Source organism: Alexandromys fortis, unplaced genomic scaffold (assembly GCF_014885135.2).
Source record: "Alexandromys fortis isolate MF-2015 unplaced genomic scaffold, M_Fortis_MF-2015_v1.1 scaffold_78, whole genome shotgun sequence".
Classification (NCBI taxonomy): Eukaryota; Metazoa; Chordata; class Mammalia; order Rodentia; family Cricetidae; genus Alexandromys; species Alexandromys fortis.
In genome coordinates, this window is record NW_026067977.1 from 1,611,830 (window position 1) to 1,633,809 (window position 21,980).

The 21,980-nt window shown below is 37.9% G+C and overlaps 1 protein-coding gene across 1 annotated transcript in view; it reads right to left on the reverse strand.

The window, feature by feature from the left end:
- Nucleotides 1-236: 236 nt before the first annotated feature.
- Man1a2 (mannosidase alpha class 1A member 2) overlaps nt 237-21,980 on the reverse strand; it is a 122,300-nt gene continuing 100,556 nt past the window's right edge. The window contains exon 13 of the mRNA XM_050157474.1: nt 237-3,669. Within this exon, the coding sequence (XP_050013431.1) occupies nt 3,537-3,669 (133 nt within the window). The 3' untranslated portion in view covers nt 237-3,536. The remainder of the gene's footprint in view (nt 3,670-21,980) is intronic.

The window sequence follows — 21,980 nt, forward strand, 5'->3', positions numbered from 1 at the left end:
CAAGGCAGGAGCTGGCCAATTCCAGGGTAAAGAACCCAGAGGACAGGAGGAACCTGAAGCTACAACTATTAGCCTCTAGTAACTGGCATTTGAGACATTTTAATAGGTTTTACTTTATAGGTAAGAAATACAGGTGCTACCATAGTAGGAAGTGTGCTAGAGAAAAGAATTTACCACTGCAGGCTAAACCCATGGATTAGGGAACAATTTTTTTTAAATATAAAATAACGCGCACGTCTACAAAATATTGACTTTAATAATGTAAAGTGATAACAAAATAAGACTGTTTTTATTTCTGAAGTAAATATTTTAGTCAAAGATGCATCAGAAATCAAATATTTCTTTGACATTTCCAAGAGACTTTAGTTATTAACTACAATTATAGTTGTTAGTATTATATAGTAACAGTGTTTAAAATATATTATAAACCTTTATCTTTCTCTTTAATTTAAATGAAATATAAAATTAAGAATTTCTTAACATGATCCATTTTGGAAAACATTTAAAATGATATGAACCACTGTCATACAGAAAATGCCATTGGAATCACGTGTCGTGTTCTAAGGCTTGAATGGTGCCAGGCACAGAGCTTGGCACGGATGCAATGTTCCGCAGCTGTCTGCCCACTCACTCTCTCACGCATGCGCTCACTCAAAGATCTGGCTTACGGGGAGCCTGCATCATAACCAGTAGGGCAAGCGCAAGCTTTTATCAATAAATCTGGAGTCTGACGAAGACCTTGGCGATGAAGAGTGGAAAAGAGGAGAAAAACTGCTTGACTGACACCTTCCAAGGGAAGCCTTGGTGTCCTAGAGGAACAGGGCACTCCTTCGATACCTAGGCTTTCTTTACACCCACACCCCAGTCAGAAGACAGGAACTGGTGCGTAGAGGAGCACAGCATGCACAGCCCCCCTGAGAGACAGCGCCTCCAGCTCAGGACTCGTCTGGACCGAGGCTTCTTCAAGGGCTCATTCTTAGTTTTAATAACTTCATAGTGGCTCATTAATTTTCTAAAAATCTGCTTTGAATCAAAAGATGTGATTCTAAAATGAGCAATAAATATGGAAGTTAGAGGTGTTCAACAATCCCCATTTTTATGTATTGTCTATTCTGCACGATCGTGCCCATAGCAGAGGGTGAAGCGTTGAGGCACTAGTGAGTAAGCATTGCTGGATTCCTTTCCAATTTTATAAACACAATGAGTATGGGGCCTGAGTATTGAGGTCTACAAAATGTCAAGGGTATGAAGGATGGAAGAAGACACACGTTTAAAATGTAAGCAAAATATGGGGTAATGCTAGATTTTGGAAAAATATCTTTAAAATCCATTAACAAAATACAACATGACACTGGCAAGTCATTTACACCTGACTTTAATGCCTTTGGTATTCAGAGAAGAAAAAGCATTGTCGTAAGCTCGAGTTCTCATCACAAAGACGGGGTGTTAAAATGACAGTCTTCAGATCTTCACATGAACCATGCCCTGCTCACACCCATGCCTCCTCTTATGCTCTAGGCTCATGTGAACGACAAGAGCACTGGGTGGGGGTGGGAGATGCTGTTTTGTCTCCTCTGAGCATTCCTGGGGAACCAAGATGGCGCCTTTACTGCACTGACGTGAACAAAGTGAAACACGGTTGGTGCCCTGCTTGCTGCTCTGGTCTCTGCCACCTCCAGCTTTTCACTTTATCTTGACTTGTGAGTGGACTTGTGCTGTTTTGAGAAGGCTCACTTTTTTCTCTTCTGAGAACCAAAACCTTCTCTTTCTCTTTAAAGTAATAGCGATCTACCTTTCTCATTTACACTTTAAAAATTTCAAGTAGGAAAAGATATCACCATTTTGAAATGTGCTAGAACTCGCTCTCTCCATGTTGTCTTCTATGAATACTGAACAGGTGTGAGGGGGCAAGCTTATGCAGCACTGGCTGAACTCTGAGGACCAGATGACTTACAGTGTAAGACGGTCACCCTTATATGTCTGATTATATTGACTTTTCCCACAATTTAAGTCTGCTATATGCTAGTAGAGAGCTAAAAAGAAAAGCTACCAACCAAGGAAATAAGCGTTCAAAATTCCAAAGCAGAGCTCATGAACAAACTGTTCTATCAAATATTCAAATTCAGAGCAAATATTAGATTATAGTGTTCTCAAGTTCTATTATCATCAAAAAATGATGTCTGTACTAAATGAAAAAATGAGGGAGAGTGTCTTGTATTGTCATAGAAATTCAGGGGACAAAAATTTTATAAGCATTAATATTTACCTTATAGATTTTGATAAAATTTTACCTTTTTTTGCCAAAGTATTAAGCAATAACAACAAAAAACCCCACAATATCTGTAAGTTCCTTAGGCTTATGCCAGTTTTAGTGAGTAGGATTAATTCTATCACACATTTGCCACTGGAGATTATTTTGAAGCTATTCTATTAGTTCTTTGGATATATAATATTCTTGGAGAAACATAAAAACATAAAATCTTTGTGAGTAGCTCACACATGTGAGGTAATTGAGGGACGATGAGATGTCTGCTTCTGCTTTAGTGTGTTGTGAAAGCGACTCAGCTTGTTCTAGCAAAGGCAGAGTGCATGACAGTTAGAGTGAATTCTGCCAAGCCACAGAAAGCTGTGAGGTGAACAACTCTACTAACTGCGGTACATGATTAAAGCAGGTTTCTTTGCTTGATAAGACTTGCTGGTTCAGAAGAATAATTTCCTTACCAACAAAATCAAGGATTCTTGAGAACAGGTTTCAAGGCAACAAACTGGCACCTTCCCCACCTTCTGCATGCTACCCATACTAGCGTGAGCTACATGCACACTCCCACACTCGGGCTCATAAGCAGCAGTTATGATAAATACCAGTTTCAGCATACCATATGGAGACAAGAGACTTGAAAAGTATTCTTCATGAGGTTATGCCCCCCAGAAAAAAACTAAATCTAAACAGATTTCAATGAACTATGTTGGGAGTGAAATGGTTACCAGTCCAGTAAAAATCCAATGGGGAGCTTGACTATTCAGACAGGGACAGTGTCTGTTTCTTCTCCAAGTCTTCTTCTACTGATGTAATTACACTGTTCCTTTGTTCTTGTTCACTCCAGTGTGTCCCATTATTTACTAAAGTGGAGGAAAGGGGTTAAGCAATGTGTAATATTTGATTTGAAAGCTGCTCCACGGTGGGAGGAAAGAAAGGTATAATTGGTTCCAAAAGCCATCTCTAACTCCTGGAAGGTGTTCTATGTTCTTGGCTTGCACTAACGATACAGAATAAGACATTGTTTCTCATGTGGCCATCTCATTAAGAGTCAAAGCACATCAGGCCTCTGTCCTACATGTACCAGAACATGTTTTGGTCAGGTATAAAATGGAATAATTTCAAAGTTGATGTATCTACAAGTGAAAAGTCTTGAAGGGGAGAGTTTCATCCGGCATGGTGATGTAGAGGTCCAGGTTTTCAAAGCCGCCTCTCCAGACAACGTCTGTAGTGGTCCATGTAAACAAAACACAGGTAAGAATGGTCCTTCTGGAGCTGTTCATCGAACAGCAGGATTACCTGAAAGAGTGCTGTTGGCTAAACGTAACACGGGCAGAGGGTGAGCCTCTGTGTTAAACACCCAGTGGTCTAAAGGTAGAAGGTCATCGCCAGAGAACAGTAGGTACAAGTATCTAAAACAAAAGGGAGAGGAGAGAACGTCAGTCAGAACTCAGCAAGAACTCAAGTGGACTCACTGGTGACTGCAGAGAAAGCCAGGAGCTGATTCTGAGCGGTTCTGATGAAGATGCACAATTTGACTTCTGAAATAAGTTTCTTAAAAAATCTCACACACCTGTCCAAAGCTATAAGAATAGCATAAAACAAATAACTTCATATATTTCAGACATTCTTTTAAAAAGCACACATAATATCAACTGTAAGTTTTAGAAACTCAGAGACTCATAAGAGATCTAAAGATTCCTATTTATTAGCAAATACTGAGGAAAGCTAGCAGCTGTAACGTTACAGCTATTGGAATGGACAACTATTAACTAGGTCTCAGAAGCACTCACTGCCTATTGATAAGGAGTCTGAAGGCGAATAGGAGCCCAAGGGCTCTGTGAGCTCCATGCTACGAGTCACCTGGACACCAAACAGGAATCAATAACAATTTTTTGGTTTGCTTGTTTGTTTTTTCAAGACAGGGATTCTCAGTATAGCCCTGGCTGTTGTGAAACTATCTCTGTAGACTAGGGTGGCATCCTTGACTGTCCTAGAATTAACTCCATAGATCAGGCTGGCCTTGAACTCACAGAGATCCACCTGCCTCTGCCTCATGAGTGCTGCGATTAAAGGTGAGTGCCACCATCACCTGGTGTACCACAATGATTCTTACCTTCAATATGGTCAAAAAAATTCCAATTTGAATCCTATTAAAGGTCATCAAAGTATACATAAAAATCTATAGGGTCAGGGTTGGGGTATATCTCAGTTATATAACACCTGCCTAGCACGAGCAATGCATTAGGTTCTATTTGTTGCACCATAAACACACAGAAAGGCAGACACATACTCCACAAAGTAAGAAAACCTGGGATCTACCTCTTGCTGTTAGTGACTGGCACCACTTTACAAAGCCCCAGTGATTTTTTTTTAAGTACATTGCTATCTCTTTAAGTTACTATTACAGTTCTAGATGACAGCAAAAATATAGTTCAGGTAAAGGGATGACATACTGCCTTACACACTAAGAAGCTGGAACACACTTTCTATCTCACTCTTGGCCCTCCATCTCTAGACCTGCTAGACTCATCAGGCTGTCAACAGAGAAGCTGCAACACACCTGTCTGGACACAGCAGGGGGCTCTGTACAGCTTTTCCATGTGGGAGACTGTAGTTCCAGTGTGGGGCTCCCGTGTCCCTGGTACAGCATTACAAGTGAAAGGAAAGGGAGAATTGGACTAGACATGCAAGGAAGAAGATCATCTGAAGACGGGGCAAAGGTAGTGCATCATTCTGTGTGCTCTGTCATCTTGACATCTTCTTTGGTGAGATACCGATTTTAAAATTTCACTCAATTTTTAGCTGGAATGCCTGTTCTCTTGCTAAGTTCCCAGAATTCCTCATGCTGTAGACAGTAGTCTATTATCGGTTGTTTGCTTTATAAAGATTATCATCCTAGTGTGTACCTTTTCTTCACCCTGCCCCCCACTTTGAGACAGAGTCTCTCTAATACCTCTGGCTGGTCTCAAACTCACAGAAACCTGTTGACAGAAGGTTTCTGTCCTGTCCAGGCCCACAGCCGCTCAGCCCCAAAGAAACACACAGAGGCCTACATTAATAATAAACTGGTTGGTCTATTAGCTCAGGCTTCTTATTAATTAATTCTTACATCTTAAATTAGCCCATTATTCTCATCTATGTTAGTCATGTGGCTTGGTACCTTTTATCAGCAAGGCATTCTCATCTTGTTTCCTATGCATCTGGGTTACAAATGCAGACTGAACCTTTCCTCTTCCCAGAATTCTTCTCCTATTCTGGTCGTCCTGCCTATACTTCCTGCCTGGCTACTGGCTACTGGCCAATCAGCATTTTAATAAAATACAAATAACAAATCTTTACGGGTACAAGACCATTGTCCAACAGCAGAGACCTGCCTGGCTCTGCTTCCCACATGCTGGCATTAAAGGAGTGTATGTGCCACTATACCCAGCCTTTTCTTCATGTTCTTAACAGTATCTTTCCAAAAATAACTGCTTTCAATTTTGAGACTATTTTAATGATTTTGCTTCTGCTGTCATATATAAGGAATCTTTGCCTAACTTCAGGTTACAAAGATTTCCCCCCCAGTTTTTTTCTTTTTAAAGTGTACTTTTTAGGATTTAAATTTAGGACAAGACCCACTATAAATTAATTTAGTAGATGAATTAGGAAATCCAAAATTTTCAGTGCAATCTATAGCCAATACCACCCTTTCTCATGACTGCCTTTGTGACAATCAGGTCTCCATTTACACACACTGCCATCCATGCGCTCTCTATTCTGTACATCAGTGAATCTATAGAATACACTGATATCCACCATTTTCAACACTGCAACTTTAATGTTTTCAAGTCAGCTATTATAGGCTTCTATGTTGCAGAATATTTGTTTATCTGTAAAGATGTGTCTACTAGTCAGGTATCTTCTGATTGGTTTAATAAAAAGCTAAATGGCCAATAGCTAGGCAGGAGAGAATAGGTGGGACTTGTAGAATATTATATTAAGAACTGTTACATTTGGTTATGCTCTGGAACATGTTTAATGATATAAAGATGTGTTGCTTTTATTTATGTTACAATTGTTTAACTCTGTGAAGCTATGATTCTTTGCCTGTATAAAACACCTGATGGTCTAATAAAGAGCTGAACAGTCAATAGCAAGTTAGGAGAAAGGATAGGCGGGGCTTGCAGGCAAAAAATATAAATAGAAGGGGAAATGACAAGAAAAAAAAGGAGCAAGGAGAGGAAGACATCAGAGGCCAGCCACTCAGCCAGCCATAGAGTAAGAGTAAAAGTAAGATATTCCGAAGCAAGAGAAAGCAGAGGCAAAAGGTAGACAGAATAATTTACGTTAAGGAAAGCCAGTGAGATGGCTTATCAGTCAAGCTAAGGCTGAGCGTTTATAAGTAAGAATAAGCCTCTATATGTATTATTTAGGTCCTGGGTGGTGGGCCCCCAAAGAGTAGAGAGTAAAAACAGAAGAAAAAAAAAAAACTCAGGGACTTCCGGGCAGAGAGAGAGAAACTGGGAGGAGGAATCTAGGCACATTTTGCCAGAAAATTAGAGAGCAGAAGGTGCAGTACAGGGATGAGACAGAGCCACATGGCAGAACATAGATTTAAAAATGTGGGCTAACTTTGTTTTAAGAGTTAGTTGAAAAGGCGGCTAAGCTAAGGCCAAGATTTCATAATTAATAGTAAGTCCCCGAGTTGTTGTTTGGGGAATGGTGATACAAAGATCATCCAACAAGAAAGCTTGCTACATTTGGCACGCCAATGCTACGCAACAAGAATTGAGATGTCATGCCAGCTGGTACTGCTGCAGTTGTCATCTGGGCCTTTTCGCTTGTGGGATTCTGCAAAATGGGTTCAGCAAGTTCCTGAGAGCTGAGAGCTAGGGCGGTAAATGCAGCTCCTGGCAATACCTTCAGCATGAGGCTAAGCTCTCAGGGAACTGAGGGGAACAGAGGCAGTCAGCAGAACCATGAGATGGTAGCCTAGTACTTTATGGTTTGACATATACTATCAGAGAAGGCTACAGACATGCAAAAAGTCAGGTTCAAACTGAGAAAACCTCTAAACAAATACAATATGTTTGAATATGCTTAGGTGCTAAAGAAAAAAAAAGATAAATGGGTATAAACAGTCATAGAAAAATAAATAGTTTAAAAATAAAGTCAGGAGAGAGTAAAGTAATATAAAAGGAATTAAGACATGTAAAGATGAAAAATACACAGGGTGTCTGGATTCTGTATGGTGCTTTGTTGAGTTTGAATTTTTTTAAATGCTGATAACAAAAAATAGTAGCTGCTGAAAAACACTGGGTTATAAAAATGCTAAATTAAAACAAGCTATATAAAAATGTCTTAACTTCAAAATGGAAGTCAGAAAATATGTGGCATCAGAGGAGAGGTTTTGCTTTTGTTTCCACAAGAAATAAAAAGCTACAGATTACTTCAAAATTAATGAAGACCAGATTTGATTGGGGGAGACCTACTGAAAGTACTGACTAGAGACAAGAAGGAGGAAAACCAAGAAAAACTACAAGTGATGTATAAGCTGATCCCTCTGCATGGGAACAGCTCTGAGACTGAATTAGACATGATACATCTTGTTGACTACAGAGTCCTCATGACTTTCATATGGGTAGAGACTTATATTACAGCTTGGTAATGCAGTCAAGACAAACTTATAAAGTTAACAAATACTTTTTACCTGCTCAAACATAACACAACTTATGCACACTGCACATTCCACACCTGTATTAATTCAAGCATAAATGTTACCTTTAAAAGTTTGTGTGCTTTCAGAAAGAAAGGACCAAACACCAGTGAAAACAATCCCAGGTGATCCAGCCTCTCAAAATGCTTCTGTTGCAGTTTTCTCAAATTCTAAAGTCCATATACAGAACAACTTCAAAACTGCTAGCTAAGATGGTCCAGCCTCATACACTACTCCAGCCATGACTTCAGATAAGCTCTACACATTCCCATCACACAAAGACTAAACAAAAAACAATACAGCTAGCTTTCCCAGGACTTGATCATTATCTCAATTTTTCTTAGGGTTCTCTAAAGATGTCGTTGCTCCCAGAGAACAGAAAGTAGGCTAGAGAACATGATGCCCAAATTCCCAACAGATGAGGTGGTTGGTTTTTGGTCATTTGGTGGGTTATGGATGTTTGCCATTATTTAGGGGAATTGGTTGTAAATTGTTACTTGTCAAGGTAAGGGAAGAAACTAAGCAAGGGAGGTTGAATTCAAGAGTCTCTGTCTGAAAAGAAAAAAGGGAGACTATAGTATATTGATACAAATTTAAGGTTATATTAAAACATACTCTATATGTGTTTCTACTCTTAAGATATTTTTTGTAAATTGATTCAAATTTAAGGTTATTTTTGTTATATTGTATATATTTTTATATTCTTGTTTAAGGTATTGTACCTATGCAGTTCATTTTAAAATATAATGTATAGTTCTAGTCCTTAAATGCTATTATTATAAACTATTTAGGATAAATAAGAAATGCAGGTTAGTAGTTAGTTATCTATAACAATAAAACTTATAATCATGTTGGGTATGTCTCCAAGATTAAACATATATATTTTAGATAGATAGGTGGTCTTCAAACACTTCAGAGACCTACAGAATATGACATTTAAGGTGTTTTTAATATCATAAGGATTTTTATGACAGTGAGACATGTCTGCACCTGGCAGCACCAATTTACTTCAAAAAAGGACGATGGGCATCAAATAACCTCAGAGTTTGCTTTCAATATGATAAAGCTAGCTATCTGGGCAAGAAACTGACCTTGCCTTGACTGCTGACAGCTTGACAGTTTTGACAAACAAGACACAAGAAAAGGCAACTGCCAAACTTTGCCAAGACAAGATAGGTCAGTCCTTCAAAAGTCTTGCATCACAGAAAAGTCTGTCAGATATTCTAACCTGTAGGCCAAAAATGGATGCCACAATGCTTCAAGATGTAGAGTTAGCCAGTAAGAGGCTAGAGCTAATGGGCCAGGCAGTGTTTAAACAAATACAGTTTCCATGTAATTATTTCAGGTATAAACTAGCCAGGCAGCCAGGCTGTGGGAAGTAGCCCACCGCACTCCTTATTATAACAGCAGGACTTCTGGGCAGAGAGAGAAACTGGGAGGAAAAATCTAGACACGATTTCACCAGCAGACTCAGAGCAAGTTGGGTATGCTGTAATAAGAAGAGGTAACTGAGCCACATGGCAAAACATATATTTTAAAAATGGGTTAGTAAAGTTATAAGAGTTAGTTGGGGAAAGTCTAAGCTATAGCCACGCTTTCCTAATTAATAATAAGTGTCCATGTCACTATTTGTGTGTTGGCCGTCCCGATAAAAAAAGTACTGTTACACTTCTAATCTCATTTTTTTTTCAAAATTTTCTTGGTTTTTTTATATCCTCGTAATCAGAAACAGCCTGTCAATTTCTATTTTTTCTTTTCTTCCTTCCTTCCTTCCTTCCTTCCTTCCTTTCTTTCTTTCTTTCTTTCTTTCTTTCTTTCTTTCATTTTCGAGACAGGGTTTCTCTGTAGCTTTTTTTGGTTCCTGTCCTGGAACTAGCTCTTGTAGACCAGGCTGGTCTCGAATGTCACTTTCTATTTTTTAAAAAAAAAGGCTATTAGAATTTTGACTAGAGTTTCATATAATCAACACATTAAGTTTTAGGAGAATAAATATCAAGTTTCCAAAACCTTGGACATTCATTTAGGTCTTCCTTCAGCAAAGATTCAAATTTTCAGTGTGTAGTTCTTTAATATTTTACCAATATTTGCCCATTAATATTCTATATCTTTATTCTATTTATAGGTGGTATTAATTTTTAACTTCTTATGGCTCACTGCTAATATATACAATTAATTTGAACACACTGAGCCTGTATCTTCAACCTTGCTAAATTCATTCATTAGTTTTAGTTATTCTTTAGTAAGATCTATAGGATTTTCTATATGGAATATCTCATTCTCTCTTTAAAACAGTCTTATTTCTTCCTTTCTAGTCTGGGTGTCTTTTTGTTTCTTTTTTCTTGCCTGACAGCACTGACTAGCATCTCTGGTACAATGCTAAATAGAAATGAAGAAAGCAGATGTTTTTGTCTTGTTATTGATCTTAGGGGGAACCAAATATTTTTTTCAATATGATGTTAATTGTTTTTTCTTATGTGTTCATTTATCAAGCTGAGGAAGTTTTCTTCTATTCCAGGTATTTATTTCTCACGCTGGCCCTCATTTTACAAAACTGATTTTTAATTTATGCAACCTGTTAACATCTTACATACCAGTTAGCATTATTTCAGTTTCTTTCCTTCATTACCCCAGCATTTACATTTAAAACCACTTCAAATTTTATTTAATAATAGTAAACAACTTGATAATATATTGATAATAGCATATTACATAAAATTAGTTTATGGACAAAATTTTAAATTAAAAAAAGTTAAGTGCAAAGACATTACTACAATCAAGTGATGAACACTCATTTTCCCTATCATTTTAAAATCATCTAATAGACCATTAAAAGTAAAGAGATAACAATGTGCACATCCTAGCAGGATACTAAGTAGCACCACTGGGAGTGAGTCACTGATAACTGTAACATGAACCACTCTGATAAAATGCCAAATAAAAATACCCCCATACCATATGATTCAAAGTAATCAGTTTCTAAAACAGGCAATGCACAGTGACAGAAAGCAGAGCTGTTTGGGTGTGGATAGAAGTGACTGCAAAACCAAGGTGGAGATGTATTCTCTACTCTTGGGTCTCACATATCCCTGGGGCTGGGTTTGGAGAAATACACTGTCAGGTGCTCCCCTCAGTGTGTGAGCATTACAGAGGACTAATACACACTACAATGGTCAGCAGGTGATAGAATTTCATGGGACCACTGTGGAGTATGTGGTTTATCACTGACCATAAAACATCATTACAGAGAACATGACTAGATTAAATGTGGTAGTGGTTATCCAGTCTCAAGAATCTAATAAAATGTCAATGAACCACTCACTGAAAATACTTCAATAAAGACTGACAAAATTTAAAGGCAAAGATTTTGTTGATGCCACCTAGTACAATTTGTGTTATAGCTCCCTCTACTGTAGCAAAAGAGACTGGCAAGGTATTTTGAAGTACATAATTTTGAGTGAAGATATCTAACACTGTAACATGTGCTAGAAGGATCAACAACTGAAAACCATGGTTCCAGTACTCCAGAGACTGGAGACGAACCTACATGGATACGGCAGTTAAGTGATGGTTTTGTCACCTGACATCATGGTGTGGCAGCTGTTCTGTCAGCAGGTAGTTCCTTGATTCTTAATTGCTTCCACCAATGCTTTAACAGAGCACGGGCATCAGTGGTTTATCAAAGTGATCCCGATAGACCAGCAGCTGTGAGAATCGCCTGTGAACTTGCTAGCACTGCAAACTCTTAAGCTCCACTCTAGACCTATTAGTAAGAAGTCCTGGTGATGAATCGTTTGAGACGACTTAGACTCGTGCTCCCGCTTTAGAGCCACTTCTGTAGGTCTCCTACACGTTTAACTCCTAACAAGAGTTACATTATTTTAGTGCTCCTTCTTCAGCTCATCTGAACCTTCAACTCTACTGAAAACAGCCCCACAGGTGACTCCCTGATTTTCACAGCTGATCCCGGCCTCCAGTTTTATCAATTATTCTACTGATTATTAGTCACTGCGAGCACTGGTTTTAAATCCAGCAATAAGCCACAGCCAGGGAGTGTGACCGGACAAGTGATGAACGGATACTTAAAAGAAATCCCACAGTAGCTCAGAACTGAGCTAGTTATTTATTTAGGAGTAAACTCACAAATCAGGATTCTCTGCTTGAACGGTGGATGGAGATCAAATCCAAACAATCCGAACAAGCAGTTGGCGAAAAGGAGTAAGGGGAAGGAGAAAGGGGATACAGGTTCTGTGTCTGCATATATAGTATAAGAGGCCACACCCCAGTAGGTGGGTAATTTCAAGCTGCAGGTCTTTCTACAGCACCTCCCACTTTTGTTTAAATAGGAAAGTTCTAAGCCTAATACAAAATTAAATACAATAAAAACAAATATCCCATTCTAACTAGCTTAAGTCTTGTATAATAAATAACTTGGCCAAGTCATGAGAGGAAAGTAACCCCATCAAAGATCCGAGAAGGGAAATAATATTACTTGAATAAGTAGGAAGTGCAATCAAACAACTTCCAAAATGTGCAACTAATGACAGAAACAACTGGCTACCTGGGCAATCACCCAAAGTCTTATTTGCAATGCTGAAGCAACCAACTTTGGCTAAGGCCTAGAATAACCGACAGACCATTTTCAAAGGCAAGAAATTTTTCAAAACCATCTTACCCTGTCTTGGCAAGATTTGACAGTGCTGCTTATCCATTTCCAGATATTATGTATTTTGTCAGTGGTTGAGGCATGGGCATTTCTTTGCCTACAGGCCAGTTTTGCTAAGAAGAAAATAAGCTCCAAGTGGAGTGTCTTCAGTGCTCAACATTCTCTCGGGAATAGATCAGTGTTGCCAGGAGCAATTGTGTCTCACTTCAACAGAACTCTAAGTTATATAAATGCCATTTTCTACAGCTCTTTGAGGTGGTTGAAGATTATCTATCTATGCAGAATATAATCTCTATGTAACTAAAGAACCTGATTAGTCTAACTATAACAAACATAGATGACTATTGATCTATAATTCTTAATACCTATATAACTTAAAGACTAAGACAATAAACAACTGCAATAAATGAGGACAATGACCTCAAAATGTAAACAATGTGTAAGTATCTTGATCAGAGGTAGAAATGTACATCGCAATATGACAAATATATATCAATATATAAAAAATGTTTAAACAGAGGTAGAAGCATGCATGCATACAATATTCAATATAATTTAACTTTGTATCAGTTTACAAGAATCTATACCAATGTAATTGTCTATAAATAATAACTCACAAGTATTCACTCTGTTANACATATATTTTAAAAATGGGTTAGTAAAGTTATAAGAGTTAGTTGGGGAAAAGTCTAAGCTATAGCCACGCTTTCCTAATTAATAATAAGTGTCCATGTCACTATTTGTGTGTTGGCCGTCCCGATAAAAAAAGTACTGTTACACTTCTAATCTCATTTTTTTTTCAAAATTTTCTTGGTTTTTTTATATCCTCGTAATCAGAAACAGCCTGTCAATTTCTATTTTTTCTTTTCTTCCTTCCTTCCTTCCTTCCTTCCTTCCTTTCTTTCTTTCTTTCTTTCTTTCTTTCTTTCTTTCATTTTCGAGACAGGGTTTCTCTGTAGCTTTTTTTGGTTCCTGTCCTGGAACTAGCTCTTGTAGACCAGGCTGGTCTCGAATGTCACTTTCTATTTTTTAAAAAAAAGGCTATTAGAATTTTGACTAGAGTTTCATATAATCAACACATTAAGTTTTAGGAGAATAAATATCAAGTTTCCAAAACCTTGGACATTCATTTAGGTCTTCCTTCAGCAAAGATTCAAATTTTCAGTGTGTAGTTCTTTAATATTTTACCAATATTTGCCCATTAATATTCTATATCTTTATTCTATTTATAGGTGGTATTAATTTTTAACTTCTTATGGCTCACTGCTAATATATACAATTAATTTGAACACACTGAGCCTGTATCTTCAACCTTGCTAAATTCATTCATTAGTTTTAGTTATTCTTTAGTAAGATCTATAGGATTTTCTATATGGAATATCTCATTCTCTCTTTAAAACAGTCTTATTTCTTCCTTTCTAGTCTGGGTGTCTTTTTGTTTCTTTTTTCTTGCCTGACAGCACTGACTAGCATCTCTGGTACAATGCTAAATAGAAATGAAGAAAGCAGATGTTTTTGTCTTGTTATTGATCTTAGGGGGAACCAAATATTTTTTTCAATATGATGTTAATTGTTTTTTCTTATGTGTTCATTTATCAAGCTGAGGAAGTTTTCTTCTATTCCAGGTATTTATTTCTCACGCTGGCCCTCATTTTACAAAACTGATTTTTAATTTATGCAACCTGTTAACATCTTACATACCAGTTAGCATTATTTCAGTTTCTTTCCTTCATTACCCCAGCATTTACATTTAAAACCACTTCAAATTTTATTTAATAATAGTAAACAACTTGATAATATATTGATAATAGCATATTACATAAAATTAGTTTATGGACAAAATTTTAAATTAAAAAAAGTTAAGTGCAAAGACATTACTACAATCAAGTGATGAACACTCATTTTCCCTATCATTTTAAAATCATCTAATAGACCATTAAAAGTAAAGAGATAACAATGTGCACATCCTAGCAGGATACTAAGTAGCACCACTGGGAGTGAGTCACTGATAACTGTAACATGAACCACTCTGATAAAATGCCAAATAAAAATACCCCCATACCATATGATTCAAAGTAATCAGTTTCTAAAACAGGCAATGCACAGTGACAGAAAGCAGAGCTGTTTGGGTGTGGATAGAAGTGACTGCAAAACCAAGGTGGAGATGTATTCTCTACTCTTGGGTCTCACATATCCCTGGGGCTGGGTTTGGAGAAATACACTGTCAGGTGCTCCCCTCAGTGTGTGAGCATTACAGAGGACTAATACACACTACAATGGTCAGCAGGTGATAGAATTTCATGGGACCACTGTGGAGTATGTGGTTTATCACTGACCATAAAACATCATTACAGAGAACATGACTAGATTAAATGTGGTAGTGGTTATCCAGTCTCAAGAATCTAATAAAATGTCAATGAACCACTCACTGAAAATACTTCAATAAAGACTGACAAAATTTAAAGGCAAAGATTTTGTTGATGCCACCTAGTACAATTTGTGTTATAGCTCCCTCTACTGTAGCAAAAGAGACTGGCAAGGTATTTTGAAGTACATAATTTTGAGTGAAGATATCTAACACTGTAACATGTGCTAGAAGGATCAACAACTGAAAACCATGGTTCCAGTACTCCAGAGACTGGAGACGAACCTACATGGATACGGCAGTTAAGTGATGGTTTTGTCACCTGACATCATGGTGTGGCAGCTGTTCTGTCAGCAGGTAGTTCCTTGATTCTTAATTGCTTCCACCAATGCTTTAACAGAGCACGGGCATCAGTGGTTTATCAAAGTGATCCCGATAGACCAGCAGCTGTGAGAATCGCCTGTGAACTTGCTAGCACTGCAAACTCTTAAGCTCCACTCTAGACCTATTAGTAAGAAGTCCTGGTGATGAATCGTTTGAGACGACTTAGACTCGTGCTCCCGCTTTAGAGCCACTTCTGTAGGTCTCCTACACGTTTAACTCCTAACAAGAGTTACATTATTTTAGTGCTCCTTCTTCAGCTCATCTGAACCTTCAACTCTACTGAAAACAGCCCCACAGGTGACTCCCTGATTTTCACAGCTGATCCCGGCCTCCAGTTTTATCAATTATTCTACTGATTATTAGTCACTGCGAGCACTGGTTTTAAATCCAGCAATAAGCCACAGCCAGGGAGTGTGACCGGACAAGTGATGAACGGATACTTAAAAGAAATCCCACAGTAGCTCAGAACTGAGCTAGTTATTTATTTAGGAGTAAACTCACAAATCAGGATTCTCTGCTTGAACGGTGGATGGAGATCAAATCCAAACAATCCGAACAAGCAGTTGGCGAAAAGGAGTAAGGGGAAGGAGAAAGGGGATACAGGTTCTGTGTCTGCATATATAGTATAAGAGGCCACACCCCAGTAGGTGGGTAATTTCAAGCTGCAGGTCTTTCTACAGCACCTCCCACTTTTGTTTAAATAGGAAAGTTCTAAGCCTAATACAAAATTAAATACAATAAAAACAAATATCCCATTCTAACTAGCTTAAGTCTTGTATAATAAATAACTTGGCCAAGTCATGAGAGGAAAGTAACCCCATCAAAGATCCGAGAAGGGAAATAATATTACTTGAATAAGTAGGAAGTGCAATCAAACAACTTCCAAAATGTGCAACTAATGACAGAAACAACTGGCTACCTGGGCAATCACCCAAAGTCTTATTTGCAATGCTGAAGCAACCAACTTTGGCTAAGGCCTAGAATAACCGACAGACCATTTTCAAAGGCAAGAAATTTTTCAAAACCATCTTACCCTGTCTTGGCAAGATTTGACAGTGCTGCTTATCCATTTCCAGATATTATGTATTTTGTCAGTGGTTGAGGCATGGGCATTTCTTTGCCTACAGGCCAGTTTTGCTAAGAAGAAAATAAGCTCCAAGTGGAGTGTCTTCAGTGCTCAACATTCTCTCGGGAATAGATCAGTGTTGCCAGGAGCAATTGTGTCTCACTTCAACAGAACTCTAAGTTATATAAATGCCATTTTCTACAGCTCTTTGAGGTGGTTGAAGATTATCTATCTATGCAGAATATAATCTCTATGTAACTAAAGAACCTGATTAGTCTAACTATAACAAACATAGATGACTATTGATCTATAATTCTTAATACCTATATAACTTAAAGACTAAGACAATAAACAACTGCAATAAATGAGGACAATGACCTCAAAATGTAAACAATGTGTAAGTATCTTGATCAGAGGTAGAAATGTACATCGCAATATGACAAATATATATCAATATATAAAAAATGTTTAAACAGAGGTAGAAGCATGCATGCATACAATATTCAATATAATTTAACTTTGTATCAGTATACAAGAATCTATACCAATGTAATTGTCTATAAATAATAACTCACAAGTATTCACTCTGTTACTATTATTACTAGTGTGAGTAAACTTATACCAATTTATTATTCCATCCAATCCTCCCCCCCTCTTTGAGAAATATTTATTTAGGAGTAAATTCACAAATCAGGATTCTCTGTTGAACGTGGATGGAGATCAAATCCAAATAATCTGAATGAGCGGTCGGCAAAAAAAAAGGGGGGGGGAGGAGAAAAAGGGATGGACACAGGTTCTGCATCCGTGTATATAGTATAAGAGGCCACACCCAAGTAGGTGGGTAATTACAAGCTTCAGGTAATGAATATAGTTTCTGTGTGGTTATTTCGGGGCTAAGCTAGCCAAGCAGCCAGAACAAACAAGCGGGCCCTCTCCCTAAAACAATTGGTGCTCCAAAGTGGTCAACTAAATCCACATAAAACCTGAGAGGGCTTGAAAAAGGAATTCTAGAAAAAAAGAGTTTAACACAGCTTTTACTGTTTACTGGTGGTGTGCCATAGCTCCTTTAAGAGAGATTTTCCTGATTCAGCTGTAGCAGCGGCTTCCTGGTGGTCTGTGCAGGACTGGGAGGAGTCAACTTTCTTCTTCCCAGAATTCTGTTCTCATTGCATCCTTTTTACTTTCTGTCTGGTTTTCTCGGGGACCTGCAGCATGGTCTCATGGCCTGCTGCCCACTGCCACCAGGTGGGAGAGAAACCTCCATGTACAATTTCATGGCTGATCCCAAACACCAATTCATCTGATTTCAGCATCAACTCTAGTTAAAATACCCCACTTCCATTACAGCTCCTTCATGGTTTTCAAGTTAAACAACTATTTTTCCTCCAAAAGACTATATTTTGTTAATGGCTCTCTTAAAATTAATATATATGGGGTTTATTGACATACTGAATGTATTTTATATTCATAGAGTATGAGAATTTTAAGAAAAGAAGTGTTAAAGGATCTTCTACTGACTTTAACTGATAATACTGATGGTTATACAGTCTTCTGTTAAACCATCAACACACATAATAAATAACGTAGAACTACTGAAGAAAACAAAACAGCATAGAGTCCTTTGAATTTTCAGGGAAAAAAGCCATCACAACTTAATTCACAGGACAGCTTCCATGGGGAAATACGAAAGGTAAAATGGCCCTTAATTCACTATGTCACTGCCATGTCAATCAGATGCCACCTGTAGTAGTTAAAACACTAACTGTTATCTTCTTCCCTGCTCCCATATCCACCCTTCCTCCATCTCAACCATCCCATTCCCCCAAACTCCCCTCAATACTCCCCTTCTCCCTTCTCTCTCCCATCTCCTCTTCCTCCCACCCCAACCCCCATGCTCCCAACTTTTGCCCAGCGATCTTGTCTACTTCCAATATCCAGGAGGATAAATATACGTTTTTCTTTGGGTTCACCTTCTTATTTAGCTTCTCTAGGATAGTGAACTATAGGCTCAATGTCCTTTGTTTATGGCTTGAATCCACTAATGAGTGAGTACATACCATACTCAACTTTTTGGGTCTGGGTTATCTCACTCAGTAAAGTGTTTTCTATTTCCATCCATTTACATGCAAAATTCAAGATGTCATTGTTTTTACAGCTGAGTAGAATTCTAATGTGTATATGTGCCACACCTTCTTTATCCATTCTTCTATTGAGGGACACCTAGGTTGTTTCCAGGTTCTGGCTATTACAAATAGTGCTGCTATGAACATAGAACAAATGCTTTTGTAATATGATTGGGCAACTCTTGGGTATATTCCCAAGAGTGGAATTGCTGGATTCTGAGGTAGGTTGACCCCCAGCTTCCTGAGAAACTGCCACACTGATTTCCAAAGTGGTTGCAAAAGTTTGCATTCCCCTAGCTTCTGAGAAGCATAAAGGAAACTACGACTAGCATCTTCTATTGTCTCTATTGTCACATCTGATTCAGGCAAAGGATGCTGATAAGCCTAGAAAGACTGCTGCAAAAAGATCTCTCCTCAGACAGCTTATTATTATACCATCTTAGGACCAACCTAACCTATGTGCTAACCCCAAAGCACCAATGATAACTGAATTGCTATCATGGCCTCTTTACAGAGCAGGATGAGGAACAAACATCATTTATAATATTAATCAAAAAGATACTTAAGTGAAACCCAACAATTAGAAAACAATCTGGAATATAATTGAGGAATAATCTTTATAGAAACTAATCCAAATACTTAAAAAAGTGTTAATTTTGAAAAAGACTAAAATCTGTTGGAACACACACACACACACACACACACATTAAAGGTGACTAAAGAGATATGGAAACTAGCCCAGTGGTGGTTGTGGCATATGCCCTTAATCCCAGTGCTCAGGAGGCAGAGGCAGAGGCAGGTGGATCTCTATGAGTTCAAGACCAGCCTGGTCTACAGAACAAGTTCCAGGACAGGTTCCAAAGCTATAGAAAAACCCGGTCTCTAGAAACAAACAAAACAAAAAGAGAAAGAAATGAGAACTAAATACAGTAAAACTGTATCTTAAACTGGTATTTTAAAAAACCTGAAATATATTTTGAAATAATAGAAGAAAAGTTTAGATGGAATATATGTCATACCATAGAAGTGTATGACTGTTAAATCTTCTAAATATGAAAACTGAATTGTGACCATGTAGAATACCCTTTTCTTCTTAAATATTTTTTCATTTTTATTGAAAAAAATTCCCATCACATAATATACTCTAATTACAGTTTCCCCTCCCTCCACTCCTACCAGCTCCTCCCCACCTCCCTCATATCCAGATCCATCCATTCTTGAAAGCCATGCTGAAATACCAAATGCTGGTAACTAACCCTCAAATTATCCAGAGAACAGTGTTGTTTTTAAATGAGGAAAACTACGTGTATGCATGTGTATACGGAAAGGCAAACCTAGACGGCTTTGATGAGAGGTAGCAAGAGAAACAAAGGGCAAAGGACTTAGGATATAGATCAGAAGACAAATGTTTGCCAAACCTGTGCTAACAAGGCTCTGGGTTTGATACCCAGTAGTGTGTGTGTGTGTGTGTGTGTGTGTGTGTGTGTGTGTCACGTAGGAGATAGGAAGAGAAAGGGAAGCTCTACCACAACCCGTGTCAAATTCCACAGCTTTACATGTAAAGCACAAAAATTTATTGTGAATGTTCATTTAGCTAGGATACAGCACTGAATAACTAAAGCTGTCACTCTGTCTTAAGGTTCAGTGCTCTTACAACTATTTGATACAGATGCAGGCCTAAGTACACAGGACACGCAGACACAAGGAAGACCCAGAGGTGGGAAACTCATGGCGAGGGCAGATGTTCTGAGCTATCTGGAATAACGAAGACATGGAAAGGAGTAGAATGAAGCAACAAGGAAAGAGAAGCACACAGCATACTGATGTATTAAAAGGAAAAGCAGAAACAGCACTAATTTAGAGACTAAAAAACATTGGAAAACATTAAGACTAGTATTCATAAAAGAAAAATTCAATATGGATGAATATGATAACCTACTGTTCCGCTCTAACATACCAGACGTAAGTGAACCCTATTTACATCAGAGTACAGCAGGACACATGTCCTTTGTGCATTCCCAGTGGCTGAGTGGTAATGGGCAGTAAACATGTGCTAGGCAAATGACGTGTTTTTAAGTCATCTATGTGTAATATACAAGAAACATAAACATGAAATTTAGCTACTGGTGATATAAAGACATAATTGTTTTGCATGCCTTTAAGAAAGCATACATATGTAATTAATAACCCCCTACCCCCACGCCAGGCCTATTTACAGAACTCCACCTGGGCTTTTGAGTATAAGCTCCAAACTGTCTTTTTTTTGTTTACATGTATCTTTATATAAAACCTTATGGGAAGAATGGTTGATGATAGCTACATTATCATTTAGTACCATTTGAACATATGTGATCATTCCTAAGAGATGTATTCTGAACTCAGCTGGGTCCAAAGGAGACCCAGCTCTACCTCAGCCTACAAAAACTTTGTAGTTATAGACCATTGTATCTATGCTTTAAGAAGTTTTCTAAGTGATTATAAAGTACATAAAAGGGCAGGAACACAATATCTTACATAAAGATACTAACCACCCCATCCTCTGATTTATTATTATTATTTTTTGAGCCAGAGTCTTGCTATATATGTACATGCGTATATAGCTCAGGATGGCCCAGGGTTGGCAATGCTCAGGTCTTCTTATTGTAGAATATTAATTTAAGTAGGCAAAGATGAGTTACATTTGTTTTTGCTGCCTTTGTTAATAACAATGTTAAGATGTGTTATATTTGTTTGTACTGCATTTGTTTAATTCTGTAAAAATGTGCTGCATTTGTTTCACCTTGCATGCCTAAGGTACCTGATTGGTCCAATAAAAAGCTGAATGGACAATTGCTAGGCAGGAGAGGGAGGATAGACAGGCTGGTGGGCAGAGAGAATAAGTAGGAGAAAGGAGAGAAGAGAGAAGGAGAGAAGGAGGGAAAAAGAGGGGCATGGCTAGAGTCAGATTCCAGGCAGCCACCAGCCAGATGTGAGAAGCAGTGAAAGCATGATATATAGAAGGAAAGAAAGCTGAAAAGCCCAGAGGCAGAAGGTAGATGGAGAGAAACAGGTTAGTTTAAGTTAAAGAGAGCTAGCCAGAAAAAAGCCTAAGCTAGGCTGAGTATTCATAACTAATAAGAAGTCATGAGCTGGTTGGTAGCTCAAAAGAAAAAGCCTGTTACATCTTATCTCTAGAGTTTTAGGATTAGAGATCTGCACCACCAGAAGAGATCATTTATTTGATGAAATAGCTATAAAATACCTTATAGTCATTCTTAGAGATAGGGCTTAATATTTACCAACCCAACTACATAAAAACTACATGTAACATATAGTCACAATTTGATTATTTAGCAATTATACAGCAACACTACTCTACAAAAGCATTAATGAACAGATAAATATGTGGCATATATCTACAGTGGAATATTATTCATCCATT